This window comes from Emys orbicularis, chromosome 10 (assembly GCF_028017835.1).
Source record: "Emys orbicularis isolate rEmyOrb1 chromosome 10, rEmyOrb1.hap1, whole genome shotgun sequence".
NCBI lineage: Eukaryota > Metazoa > Chordata > Testudines > Emydidae > Emys > Emys orbicularis.
Genome location: NC_088692.1, coordinates 57,174,043 through 57,188,179, shown reverse-complemented (window position 1 = coordinate 57,188,179; position 14,137 = coordinate 57,174,043). Strand labels below are relative to the sequence as shown.

At 37.9% G+C, this 14,137-nt stretch overlaps 1 protein-coding gene across 1 annotated transcript in view; it reads right to left on the bottom strand.

Moving 5' to 3' along the window:
* VPS13C (vacuolar protein sorting 13 homolog C) overlaps positions 1–14,137 on the bottom strand; it is a 191,515-nt gene that overhangs the window by 114,194 nt on the left and 63,184 nt on the right. Inside the window, exons 25-33 of the mRNA XM_065412581.1 lie at positions 10,943–11,072; positions 10,443–10,521; positions 9,796–9,935; positions 9,073–9,226; positions 7,610–7,686; positions 7,384–7,443; positions 4,959–5,121; positions 1,630–1,749; positions 454–557 (exon numbers count right to left, since the gene is read on the bottom strand). Coding sequence (XP_065268653.1) covers positions 454–557; positions 1,630–1,749; positions 4,959–5,121; positions 7,384–7,443; positions 7,610–7,686; positions 9,073–9,226; positions 9,796–9,935; positions 10,443–10,521; positions 10,943–11,072 — 1,027 coding nt within the window. The remainder of the gene's footprint in view (positions 1–453; positions 558–1,629; positions 1,750–4,958; positions 5,122–7,383; positions 7,444–7,609; positions 7,687–9,072; positions 9,227–9,795; positions 9,936–10,442; positions 10,522–10,942; positions 11,073–14,137) is intronic.

Genomic DNA, 14,137 nt, shown 5'->3' with positions numbered 1-14,137 from the left:
CCTACAATTAGATTTCTGGAATCACTGATGCAGATGTGCAAACCTTCACCACTGTAGACCTGCATGTAAAGCCTACTTGAAGGAGAGAATGTTACCCCACTGAACTACTTAATACACATTTGAAAAAAGAAAAAGAAAAAAGCATTACCAGTGGTTTCATACTTTACAGTTCCACCTACATATTACACATCAGATCTTGTATGCAGCATTGCCGTAGCCTTGCTGGTCCCAAGATAGACAGAGAAGGTGGGTGAGGTAATATCTTGTAAAAGTTGGTCCAATAAAAAGTATTCTCTCACCCACCTGGTGTCTCTAACATCTTATCTTGTTAGAACTTAGCAAATCAAACATTTAAAGATATTAGGGTGAATTATTCTGTCACAAATGGTTTATATCCATAAAAGTAACCAAGGATCAAGTAAAATAGCAATACCCTTTTATCATGCATTATACCTTTTTATGAACAGTCCTTGAATCAACATCTGTGACAATTATGTCTTTAAGACGAGCAAAGAGCACCGTGTGACTTGGCTGAAGGAAGAGCGATGAATCGACACCTGCAAGAGAATGAGAGGTAAGTGCTACTCCAAATTACCTAACAGCATTATTTGCTTCAGAAATATTTGTCTAGTAGTTTTATGTATGATAGATAGTAAATGAATTCCTCTGAGAGCTCTGAAGAAGTTGTTATTTTTAAAACATAATGTATGCCATTAGCTATTTTTTGTTCCTATGTTGATTGCCGGTATTGAAGAGAAACAAGCATCTATTTTTTGTCTTGCTACTGACACTAACAAAAATGTGTTTTATCCAGCAGCAGATAGAAATGTGCATTCTTTGCACTTCAGAATCAGATCCAATGCTGCTTGTTTTCAGTTATGTTCATGCAAATGCAGATTGTATCACAAAGTTTAACTACAAGTCTAACAGCCAGCTACAGAGTCTCTAGCTTCATGCACAAGCCTTCCCTGAAAGTCTATGGACAACTGTTCCTATTTGCCAAGAGAAAGTATCAACTCCATTCTGACTTAACATCACAACAATCCACCCACATCTGTTTTTAACAGAACTGCTTCCCCACGTCCCTTTCCTCATCTCCTGTCTGTATTTATGTGTTTGGCTGCAGTGTGGTCTAGAGGACGGAGCACTGTGTTGGGACTCAGGAGGCCTTTGTCCTAATCCTGCTAAGTCACCTCGAGCAAGTCACTGCCTGCCCTGTGCCTCAGTTTCCCTATCTTTAAATGGGAATAATGATGTTGACCTCCTTTGTAAAGTGCTTTGAGATCTATGGATGAAAAATGCTTTTTTAAAGAGCTGGTTATTATTCAGTTAAGAAAGTGTTAATGTTACATCACAGATAATGTCAGTTAAATTTTCTTTATTTATATTTTATAAAGTGGAAACATTTTACATCACGTGTGATTATTAAAAAATTAAAACTTGGGGCACCAGATGGCTTCAGGATACATACTTGGGGCACCAGAAATAGATCCCCAAAAAGTGAAAGAACTCAAGTTCACACCTTCATGGTAAGATATACTTTATAACCTGGTAAAAAGTAATCAAAGAAACTACTGCTAATTTACTAACAAGTCCAGTAATCACTTTCTTTACTAAAGAAGCCATTACCTTGTATTTTGATTTCAGCAATATTGTTCTTTTCATCACACACATTTAAACAGAAGGCATCCAACTTGGCAAACAGCTTGAAGTCAATAACATGCTTATCCTTGGCAGTTCTGGTCACTACTAAGTAAAAACAAAGAATATCATAACTCCTTTTTTGTTGTTGTTTTTAATATATTTTGAAGCTCTTCGGCCTCTGTCAAGTAGACAAAGGGAGTGTCAAAATTAACCTTACAAGTGGAGAACCAGTGTTGACAGGACTACATCCACTAAGATTAACCTTGTTATTTTTTTAAATTAAGAACTCCTAACCACTGCTGCCTCTGGTTCATCTTCATTGCTGATACCATCAATGGTGGTGCTAATCTTGACAGGGTTCCAGATGACCAGTGAACAAATTAACCAATCTTAAATTGCTCAGATCTAGTCTATAAGACATGTTTTAAATGCCAGAGTTGCCTGGAGCTCTGTTGAAAGTAGCACACCCACTTCTGCTACCTCTGGTGGATCAACAATTTTAGAGAAATCAAGTATGGCTACATTAGGCTTAAGTGCAGTCAATGTTAATTAAACTAATTTGTATATAAAACATCAACTATAAAATATGAGTTGTTACAGTGATTGATAAATATTTTCTAGTTATGAAAACCCTTGAGCATTTTATCAATTTACATCTTCTATGTACAGGTGGCCTTATTTTCCATGATTAATTTTATTGTTTGGATAAGAAAGGATTTTCTTAAAATTTGAGACTAAATATTTGTGTTGATTAATAAAAGTGCTGACTGACCATAGTTAAAAGTAATGCTCAACACTGAAGTTTAAATGCTCATAGTTTGTTAATGATCTGTGGAGTAACTTTGTTACTGGTCTGCAGAAGGAGCAAACCTATCACCTGTAAACAGATCATTAGCTCGATAAACTGCTTTAGACTGCTCTTCTGCCAGAGTAGTCCATTTCTTGGCCCATGTGACACTTGCCAAGTACATTTTATAGCTCTTGGGAAGCTGACACAGACTGCTGCCTCTGTCACCAACTGTCTTGAGATTTCTCCATCTTTTGTTCCTATGTTCCAGAAGCACGTAGAGAATTTTCATTAGGCTGAAAAAAGGAACACGCTACTTCCTCAGCAAGTCTCGTCAGAAAAGGTTTATTCTTGCATTCTCTAGCTCAGCACCGAGCTCATACGTTAATAACTACTTGCAGAAAGCAACGTGTGCCTCTTCTCTCTGTGTATTACCCTGAAATGAGGATTAAGATCCTGCCTTACTTTTTATTCCACAAGCAGAGAGAGAAAGTCATTGGCATACCTCAGTTTGAGTGAGCCACGTGTGAAGCAGCTCTTAAACAAGCATATATAGGAATAAAAAGCCCAACTGAAGACAACACCGGTGACAGACGTTCCATTTTTTCCCCCTTTTTCCTATACCTGCCACACTTATCTTTAGATCACATCCATGCTCCTGCATCTTGATCCAACAAATTAAGCACATACTTAACTTTAAGTAAGCAAATAGTCTTGTTAGTTAAGCACTTGTTCTTAACTTGCTAGGTCAGGGCCAGAGTGCTTAGTATCTTGCATGACTGAACCCTTTACTGGCCATTAAGATTGGATACTGGAGTTTTATAGCCAGGAGGCTTGGAAATTTAACAATATACATGTTTAGCTAATTATGTGACAAAATGCTGAAGCTAATCCAAGACATTATAGAAGATTAATTATATTATTATTATTATTATTATTATATGATATTATTAAAGTTTTTGCTTCTATCTCCCAAGAACAGCAAACACCAGACAAACCAGGTAAACACTTATCAGAAGCAACCTAATTGTGAAAGGAATGGAGGACTACGTTGTCAGAGCAATAAATCTAGAAGTAAAGTGGGCCTAAACCAACCACCCCCACTTTTCTTTTCAAAGAAAAACCTGAATTTAAACTCTCACAAATAAAACTAGAAATATTCTTTTTGAAATTAATTTCTTTAGTAAACACATTAAAGTCTTCATTCCTTGAACTTGAAGAACATTTATGGTGGGAAATATTTTACAGAAGATACTGGTTACTTCTAACTCATGTTTCCACTTAGAGATGAAAACCTTTGTTGGTTCTCCAATGCTTACAATGGAATAAGATTCTTTTAATATGCACATTTGCAAATATTTTGTATCTAAATGAATGCCTTCATTTAACAACTTCCTAATTTCATTCATATATGAATAGTCAGATGTTTTATGCCAAGGTCATTTGAGGCTAAACTAATTACCAAAAAAAAAACAAAAAAACCCCACAACACGAGGAGTCCGGTGGCACTTTAACAGATTTATTTGGGTATAAGCTTTCATGGGTTAAAAAAAACAGAAGTCGGGTTTTTTTTACCCACAAAAGCTTATGCCCAAATAAATCTGTTAGTCTTTAAGGTGCCACTGGACTCCTTGTTGTTTTTGTGGATAAAGACTAACACGGTTACCCCTCTGATACTTAAAAGACTAAGTTTCTCCTGTTGATCACCAAGTGGTTAAACCTTGTATTCCTGGAGAGGAGACAGAGGCTAAACATTGGTAAACTGAGATACACTGGGATTTAATTGGATTTAAGATTCTTAATATTGGCTAACTGGCCTGTCTCAAGATTGCTCCTTAAATGGCTTCTTCTAAGTAACTGATTTCCACGTTTTCTTCAGTTTCATAAGGTGCAGTTAAGATCGCTTACTTTGCCAACTATAAACTGGCTTATTGATATACTAACTGGTTATATATTAATAAACAATGGGACAACCTGCCTTTAAACAACATTCTTCTGCCCATCTATGAACATTATTATTTATCTAAGGATATACTAAAGGGATTCACAATAATTTTGGGGAAAATATACTTTAGTTTTAACTTACCAAGAGGAAAGCACACCTCAGAGGTGTTCATTCTCAGGGTTGTAATCTCTGTTAAAAGCTTTCCACAGAGAGATATACCACAGAAATTGTAATGTAAATAACCAGCTTATCATTTGTATTGTTTAATATTTTCTTTTCCTTACTTCAATAACAAAAAGCCATAGTTAATAACTGCCATTATTTTGCTTGGCCTTGATCATGGTGTCCCCTGAATTACGTAAAATAATTCCTGTGACTAAACAGTGGATACCTCTAAGTTGGCAGTGAAAGAAAATTAGTAAGAACTGGCCTACCATTTCTTGTTTCTGCAAACTAAATATTTTAATAATTTTTAAAACTAAATTAGTGTCTAACAATTTAAATCTACCCTTTCACTCCAACATGACACACTGAACAACATTAGACTTGCCAGAAATATTAACTATTAATAATAATATTAACCTTTCTTCACACTAGTATCTTTTTGCTGCTTTTCTCCTTGTGTTTGCAAGTGTCCTATGTCACCAGTACTTGGACTGCTTGATGGAATAACGTCTGTTAGAAAATTGATAGTAGAGAGAAGGGCCTGTGTATGTAGCAGAAAATTTAACGACGAAAAGGCCACCTGTTTAAAACAAAAGAATCCAAATCACAAAAAGTAAAGCTACAGATAACATTCATTTAGCGTGTGGATCACTTCCACGAGTAGTCATGCTGAATGGATTTGGATTTATGCTTGCAGGGTGACAATTATATGGGAAAATGACACAGATATGTAATCACCAATAAATATTTGGCTTCATCTTCCCATCATACAAGAACAAGGTGACATGCAACTAAACTAAAAAGACATCAAATACTCGACTAGTTGTGGGGTATTTTTCCTTTTAGTTAACTCCAGTATATTCTTTGAGTAGTTTTTCCTGATCTGTTTTTTAAGTTTGTATTTTCTGGTTCTCTTAACCTTTGTTGCCATGAGAACTTAGTCTGTTGGGGAAAATGCATAATACTAATTACCAGAAGATGCAGAAAATACCTTCCCAGAAAGTTCTTCAGGGGAACACTTGCATTATTAAACTGTCTGTTCTCAGCTGGACAAAATAAACCGTTCAAGCAAGCTGCAGTTGAATGTTACTAAAAATCCCGTGCTATACCAGAGGTATTAGCCAGGCTTATACCACACCATAGTTGTCCCAAACACACAAAAAGACAGACAAGATGCAATACATGTGGTTTAATTAGGCCATAACTTTATAAATTCATCTGGGAACCATCAACAATAACATCATTTTCATGAAAATTATGCTGATGTACCTAAGCCTAGTTCTATCACTTTTCACTAACCTTGACAGTTTCATATTAAGGAATGTAAAGATTTAACACTAAATGTGTACCAAAGAATTCAACTCTATAGGATTCACAGAAATATTAAAAATATCTAAACTGGGAACAAACAGAATTCATAGACGCAACGTAGAGCACTTTAGTTGACCATTTCAGTCAACTATTCAGTTCAACTGTAACCGGCAGATACTTCAAAAGAAGGTGCCTTCATCCTCAAGGCACTCCTTACATCAGTCACAGCTTACACCAGGGAAAAAGTTTCTTCCTGACACCCATTGGTGATATGCCCCAAGGTAAGAAAACTGACTGCCTTTGTCATTTTTAATCTCAGGCACAGTTAATGGAGTTTTTTTTTTTACCTCCCCACCCCCCAAGGTTGTTTTAATCTCTTCTGACATTTCACCCGAACATCAGATATTGAGAGTACCACAAGTTAAATGTATGCTGTGTATTTCCTTTTCACAAACTGAAGAGGAAAAAAGCATTAGTACAGAGCTTGCTCGCTCCGCCAATTGTTACAGTTATCTAGTCATTTTAAAATGTTTGGTGCCTGAAGTAAGGCTTTTAAGCACATATTTCAGTTCATTGGCTGAGACTTCTGATCCATACGCAACTTAACAGTTTCTAGGAGAGTTGGGCCCCTTTGCACTGCCAGAGTGGCACGAAGGGACACTAAAACTGCCCTAAGTGGGCAACTGAGAATTTTCCTAGGTCGGGGCAGCTGTTATAGCCATCTCCTATGAACCCCAAGGCGCAGGGATGTGTTGGGGGCAGGGCTGGAGTGGTATGGTAGCAATCTTGACTTCAAGGCCTTGTCTCCACTGGGGGAGGGAGGGGAGGAAGGGAGAGAGATGAAGGCTGTATGAGAAAGGGACCAAGAAACTTTCTCCTTTGGATCATATGAACTGGAACCATGAACTCCCTGAACGTTAAAACTCACCAAATGAGGGTCAATCCATCCTCATCATCATATCCACTCATTATACTCCACACCCGAACGTAGCCGTTATATTAACTTCATACCCTCATATCTCCATGTCTGTAGTTTGTCTGTCATCAACCTTTTACCCCCAATCGGGGATATTGCAGATTATGTATTCCTTATGCCACCCGATCTTAAACCGAACTTCGCACCCCTTGATAATCTTTATGTTATTCCCCGATAACCAGAAACTTCTATGCTTAAACTCTGTACCGTTCACTTTTTTTAAACATCATCTTAATAAAAAATTTTAACTCATTAACTCAAGTTAGCTAGTTAAAACCCTAGTGAAGACCAAGCAGCTGGTAGTTTTCACAACAGTTTGCAGGTCAAGATAAGACTATGGAGGAGCATAGGTTTCAACTTGACCTACTGAAACTACAAGTTGCCCTGTCATTACTAGTATTTTACCTTAAGTTACCTAATATGAGATAAGAGCATACCACTTTACCTAGGGAAGTCAGGCTAACATTCCACTCTTCACTGAGTCTCAGCTTTGACTTGCAGGTACCTACTAAGTAAAGAGGCTAATACTAGACACTTGGAAAAAAATTCACTTACCTGAAGTGTTTGTTCAGTGTTGTCAAAGCTTGACTGAAATTTTGGACCATTTTTGTCAGCCTAAAAGGGAAACATGTTATAAAAGGTTCAAGATAGACAAATTGAATGAGCCATTGCATTGTATAGACTGCACTCACTTATACCTTGTGTACTAAATTTTTAACTTATTACCAGATACACTTCACAGATCATTTTAATAAATACTTATTAAATAGTAAGCATGTACCTTGATATATTCCACTTTCAAAAGGTCTAATCCAGGTCCATCTGAAGAGCTAATTAAATGAAGTGGTCGTTTTTTATCTGTAACATACCAAATGAGAGCATATTGAGAATTCAGCTTTCGCAATATTGAAGCAGGCAGAGAAATGATTTTATTAAACCCTTCTCCTCGAACATCGTTTTCTATTTAACACTTCAAAATGTGTTGCTGCCTGAAGCATTGTGCTAATAACCTAGAATCCACGTTTACATCTTGAGTTGAACGTTTAGACAGGCAATGACAAGTTAACACTGTCATTACACAGGCTTGTACCTTTTCTTTTTGCCATATTTAAAATACTGATATTGAAGAATGAGAATATTAAAACATTTAAAGGGCTGTAATTTTCAAAAAAGGTAGGTGCCAAACTCGCATTAGAAGTCCATGTGTGCTGGGAGACTAATGTTGATATGTGCCTCTGAAAAAGATTTCACAAAGCATTCGCTTTAATTAAAAAAAAAAAAAAAAAAAAAAAAAAAAAAAAGTAGTGACAAATGGAATAGGCTCTGCTTCAGTATCTCAACACTGAATCCTTTATCTATAACGTAGTAAAGACAGCAACATGGACAAAATTTACAGTGTACACCAAAATCATTAAATGAACAAGTATCAGGAAGTTCTTCTCATAGGGCTTGAATTGGGCTAGCATGCACTCGTGCACCTAGACTAACCAAAACAGCTAATTTATCAGTGTGCTCTGTCATTTGTCTGTTTTCTTTTCCTTTCCTTAACAATAAAACAGCCATGGTTAATAACTGTGATTATTTTACTTGGCTTCAATCACGGTGTCCCATAAGGTATGTAAAAGAACCGCTGGAGACTAAATAGTAGGAATCATAATGCCGGAGGATAGTCTCATGAATTAGCCTGTAACAAAGATTCCATCTTTTGATTTGGTTTTCCCTGAATTAGTAAGAGGTAGGCTACCACTTCTTGTTTCTCTGAACCAAATTTAAATTAACCCCTTCCCACTCTACAACAGATACATTGGATTACTAAGAAAGGTGACTTCATTTTCTAGTTGCTACTTATCTTCCTAAAAATATTTCCATGTATGTCAAAGAGTAAGGGCCAGATTTTTAAAACTTGACTTCCACCATTTTGCAGCTACGACTGAGATACCTAAAATTACACATTTACTAGATAAGCAAAGAAAACCAGGTGAATGTCTTAATGGCATCAACTGTGCCGGCACATAAGTTCCATGTGGAGAACTGCACACAATTATATGGGCCCACACAACCGCAGCCTCAAAAGAGAAGGGGCTCATTCTAAATATCAAACCTAACTATAATACTGTAGAACTTTTCTCTGAAAGGCTAGGGTAGGTAGTCGAAACCTTGATACAAAAAGGTTTAAACTATGAAGTCTACTAAGCAGAGACACTATTACTCTTATCCTCCATTTTGTTTTATTATTTTCATTACCTTGAATTTTGTGGTAATCCAAGCTGATTTTCTTTAAGTAAGATACAGCTGTTAAGTCATATGTTCTGACTGTAGCTTCTGTTCCGAGCTGCATTACATTAAATACAAGTATTGTTTCCTCTATTTTCTGTTGCTTTGTGAGTTCTAAAACCACCTACAGGAATAAGAATTACACAAATGTCAGTAATGGACTGGTATCAGATCATCTCTTTTCATATCTGATGTTCCATTTTTTATTAATCAGAAAGAGGAAAATGAAATTGCTGCTACCTTTACTGTTTTATTTTCTTTAACAACTAGCATTCTTGCACAAGAGTGTGAAACGGAAGGTGAGCTGTCAAGATCTGAACTACTTGAAGCATAATGGAAAGGGGAGGGAATTTCTAATTCTTGGTGAACAAATATTTTCAGTAGAATTTTGCTATTACAAAGCGGAAGCAAACTCCTAGAGTTGGTTCTTTGTTAATGACTCTCCTGATGTTTCAACTTCCTCCTTCTTATGTGGCATCACTATCAAGTTACTACATATGGAAGTTTGCTGGATTATGGTGCTAAAGTAAATGTATTATTTTCTGAGGTTACACTTCATCAATGTTGTGCTGTTCATCAGACTAGTGGGGGTGCACTTTGACATGTAACGGATCCTTTAATAACTGCTTTATAATGGTCCTACAGATTAAGAGAGACTAATGCAATTTGAAGAAAGAAAAGTAAAACACATGCCTCTTTAATTTCAAACTTCAATTGAAGGTCTGTGAACTCCTCATTAATAGTCTCTGTTTTGTTTTTTAGTTCATGTCCTTCATGTAGAGCCTTTTCAGTTAGTGAAAAAGAATTTTCAGCATCAAAATATTCATCAGACTCTAGGAAATAAAGACATGTAATATTTTTATGCTGTCTGTTGAACTGACAGCCAAATATAAAAGCGAGCAAATGTTCTCTTTGCAATGGCTAGTACCTTGACATACTGATTTGTTTGTCATTATCAATTCTGTATTTACTTGTGTTTGAGGCCTCTTCATGTAAGTATTTTCTAAATATGGTAATTACAAGCGCAAGGTGGTTGAGACAATCAGGGTCCAGATACCACAAGTTAACATCCCATTGAATAACTGATCTCGGATTAGGAAAGCCTTCCATAGCTTTCATAATGTAAATTAATGCATCTTCTGAACAAAAAAAAGCTAATTATGTATTTTTAAAAAGCAAGCTTAGTGTCTTAAGATAGTATCAGCAAGATCTGCAAGGCCACCTTAAATTTTGCAATTCATAGGTATGCATAGGTATTTATTGTCCACAGAACACTCATTTCATGATCAGAAATACCTAGCAACGTTTTGTTTTAGAAATAGTTAAAAATATTTTCTTACCTGACTCTACTCCTTCCAGCAATATTGATGTGTCAAGTAACCCTTTCCTTGCATCAGTAATCATGGGGATAGCAGGTACCTAGAAAAAAATAGCCAAGTACAGAAACTGATCTACAATAACTTATTATGATTTCAGAATGTTCATTTATATTCTCATGAAAATCCACCCTGCTTCCCAAATAAAATTTGTGGATAAGTCTCAAATTTTAATTTGAACTTTCAAGTCAACATAGGATAATACACTGCCTATTCAAATAAGACTAGTTGTGTGCGTTCAAGTGGACTTTGAAGACTCTCTTCATCATCATCATTATTTAGAGCAACACATGAACATTACTGTCTTTTTTTTTTTTTTCCTCCAGATATCCTGTAGCCTTCTCTTACCTGCCAATATCTGCTTTCCGTAAATACTAAATGAAGGAATGCACTCACTAAAAGGATTCTATGCAGTTATACTATCATATTTTAGTTCAAGTTTACCATTATTCTAGTCAGTTTACCTTTGTGCTTTGAACTGACATGGCTGACATCTGAGGAAATGGAATGCTATCAATCAGATCAAAAATCCCCTTGATCTTTTGGTCAGAAAGTCTCACATGCACCAGGGGAAGGCCTCCTGAAACTTTAAACCTGGGGGGTAGAGAATTAAAAAAACGGCATTGTGAACAGTATAATATTGGAATGAAGTTGCATGTAAGTCAACTTTTCAGCAGATACCAAGAGATTTACTAAATTTTAATAGGTGATTAACTGTTGGAGCAAAGAAGCTCATGATGCAGACATCTGTGTTCAGGGCCTGCTAGTACATATACTTTTACACCTCTACCCCGATATAATGCTGTCCTCGGGAGCCAAAAAAATCTTACCGCGTTATAGGTGAAACCGCGTTATATCGAACTTGGTTTGATACGCCAGAGCGCGCAGCCCCGCCCCGCCCCCCCGGAGCACTGCTTTACCGCATTATATCCGAATTCATGTTATATCACGGTAGAGGTGTAGTGAACACAGTCATAAAAAGTAACTTCTGTCAGTGGAACTATATTAAACACCCAAGCTAAATGGAGATTTTTTCCCCCTATTGAATTTCACAGATAACCCCTTTCCCCCACCTTCCTATAGAAGCTAGTCATAACTCCTTCCCTCTCTCAGGCCAAATCTGGCATCATCCTGAGCTTGCTGAGTGATGGCATAATAGGAAGCAAACATGAGCACCAAAGACCAAGTTGCCATCTTACAAATGTCTGAGATAGGAATTTTAGCCAGGAAGGCTGCAGAAGCTGCTTGCTATCTCGTTGAACATGCTGTCACTCCGCTTGGCAGGATAACATTAGCCAAATAGTAGCACAGGCAGATACATGAAGTTATCCAAGATGATATGCTCTGAGAACAAACCGGGAGCCCCTTCATTCTGTCTGTGATCACCACAAAGAGTTGGGAAGACAGACAGAGAACTGTTTGGACCTGTCAGGGTAGAATGCCAATGCTCTCCTAATAACCAGAGTACGTGCAGCCTTCCTTTCATCTTTATCTGAATGTGGTTTGGGAAGAATGAAGGTAGGTAAACTGCTTGGTTGATATAAAAACTAGATACCACTTTTGAGAGAAACTTTGGATGAATACACAGGTAAACTTGGTCTTTAGAGAAAACACTAGAATGAGGGCCAGACATCAGGGCCCGCAGCTCACTTACCCTCGTAGCAGAAGTAATAGCCACCAGAAATGCTACTTTCACTGAAAGAGGCAGTCAAGAGCAGATAGCAAAAAGCTTAAAAGAAAGAACATAAGCTTTGCCAGTATCAAGTTTAAGTCCCATGGGGAACAGGATCTTGTACCTGAGGATACAATCTTTCCAGGCCTTTCAAAAATGTATTGACATTCTATTAGAAAAGACAGAGCCGTCATCCACGGCTGAGTACAACTAAGTGGACCTTGATGGAACTAACAACCAATATGTGTGTTTTAGGTACAAAAGATAGTCCAAAATATACTGGACTGAAGAATATATCAGCAAAATTCCAGACAGATGAGACCAGATAGAGAAATGCTTCTGCTAAGAGGGTTTGTCTACACAGCAACTAGACATCTGCGACACGCCCTTGTCAGCCAGTTCAGGCTTGCCCAGCTCAGGCTGAGGGGCTGTTTGATTGCTGTATAGACTTCTGGGCTCGGGCTGGAGTCCGGACTCCAGGATCCTGTGAGGTGGGAGGGTCCTAGAGCTCAGTGTCCAATCCAAGCCTGGAAATTTACACAGCAATCAAACAGCCTTGCAGCCCAAACCCTGCGAGCCCAAGTTGGCTGTTTTTTTGTTTGTTTGTTTTTTTTTGCTGTGTAGACATACCCAGAGAGGCAAGTAGATGTAGTAGATCATTTTCTACTATCCAATAGCACATCTTTTGAACACAACTGCTCCCCAGAGTCTAACCATGGAGCATCTATGCCGTTCGATAGAGTGTCTACAGGTTTGGGTGGAGCAGACAACCATGGTCTTGAGAAATAAGCTGTTGGATGGTCTAGATAATACTTAGTCCTGCTGCGAGTGCAGCGGACTGGACTAGATGACCTCTCGAGGTCCCTTTCAGTCCTAGGAAATTAAATCCGGGTCCAATGGAAGCAGTATCAGCTTTTTCACCAAAAGGTACAGGACAGTGGAGAGTCAGTGCTGCCTTGGCCACGCTGGGGTGATAAGAACGATTCAGGCATGGTCCAGTTTGATTTTTTAGTAGCACACTGTGAGGGAGTGGAATTGATGGGAAAGCATAGAGGAGATTTCTCTTCCAGGCAACAGGAAAGTGTCCATTAGGGAACCCAGACAGTGACCATGTAGGTAACAAAACTGTTGGCATTTCTTGTTTTATCTCATTGCAAACAGGTCTACCTGAGGAGCCCCACAGGGCTGAGAAAATGAACCTGGTTCCATCTGGATGAATAGACAACTCATGGTGACTCATCAATGACCTGCTTAGGTCATATGCCAGCTTATTCTGCACTTCCAGAAGAAGCACTCCTTGACAGGGCAAGAATGAGTGGGCACCTCCTTGTCTGCTGAGATAGAAGATTGTCGCTGTGTTGTCTGTGACACTGAGAAAGTTTTTTACCTGGAATAGGATAGAAAAACTGGGCACACCAGCCAGATAGTTCTCAGCTCCCCTTACCTGATGAGTCAGGTCTTTTGCAGACTATAACCCCTAAAACTGAAGGGAACCAGATCAGCTTCCCAACCTAAAGCAGATGCATCTGTTACTAGAACAAGTGATGGCTCAGGAGGACAAATGAACTCCTTCACAAATGTTGGCAGGATTTTCCCACCAATCTAGTCTAGAGAATCTAAGATGTGAGGTGCCCCTTGAGCACAGTGTTCAGATAGTGACAGCTTGGCAAAAATACTGAGGCCATCCAACCTTGTAGAATCCTGATATGAAATCTGGCACACCACACTACATATATGCATGAGGCCATATGTCCCAGAAGCCTCATACCCAATCACAAAATCATGGCATTGTAAACAAGCAGGGCTTGAAGCCTGGTAATCAAGACATTCCTCAGAATCAATAATGTAACCCCAAACCAGAAACCAAGAAAAACCCAAAATCAAGGAAAACTTAAAAGACATTAAACTAAATCAACAAACACTAACTAACCCTAGTAATTATAAATATTTAACTATATGTAAGAAAAAAACCAGCTGAGAGCACTTG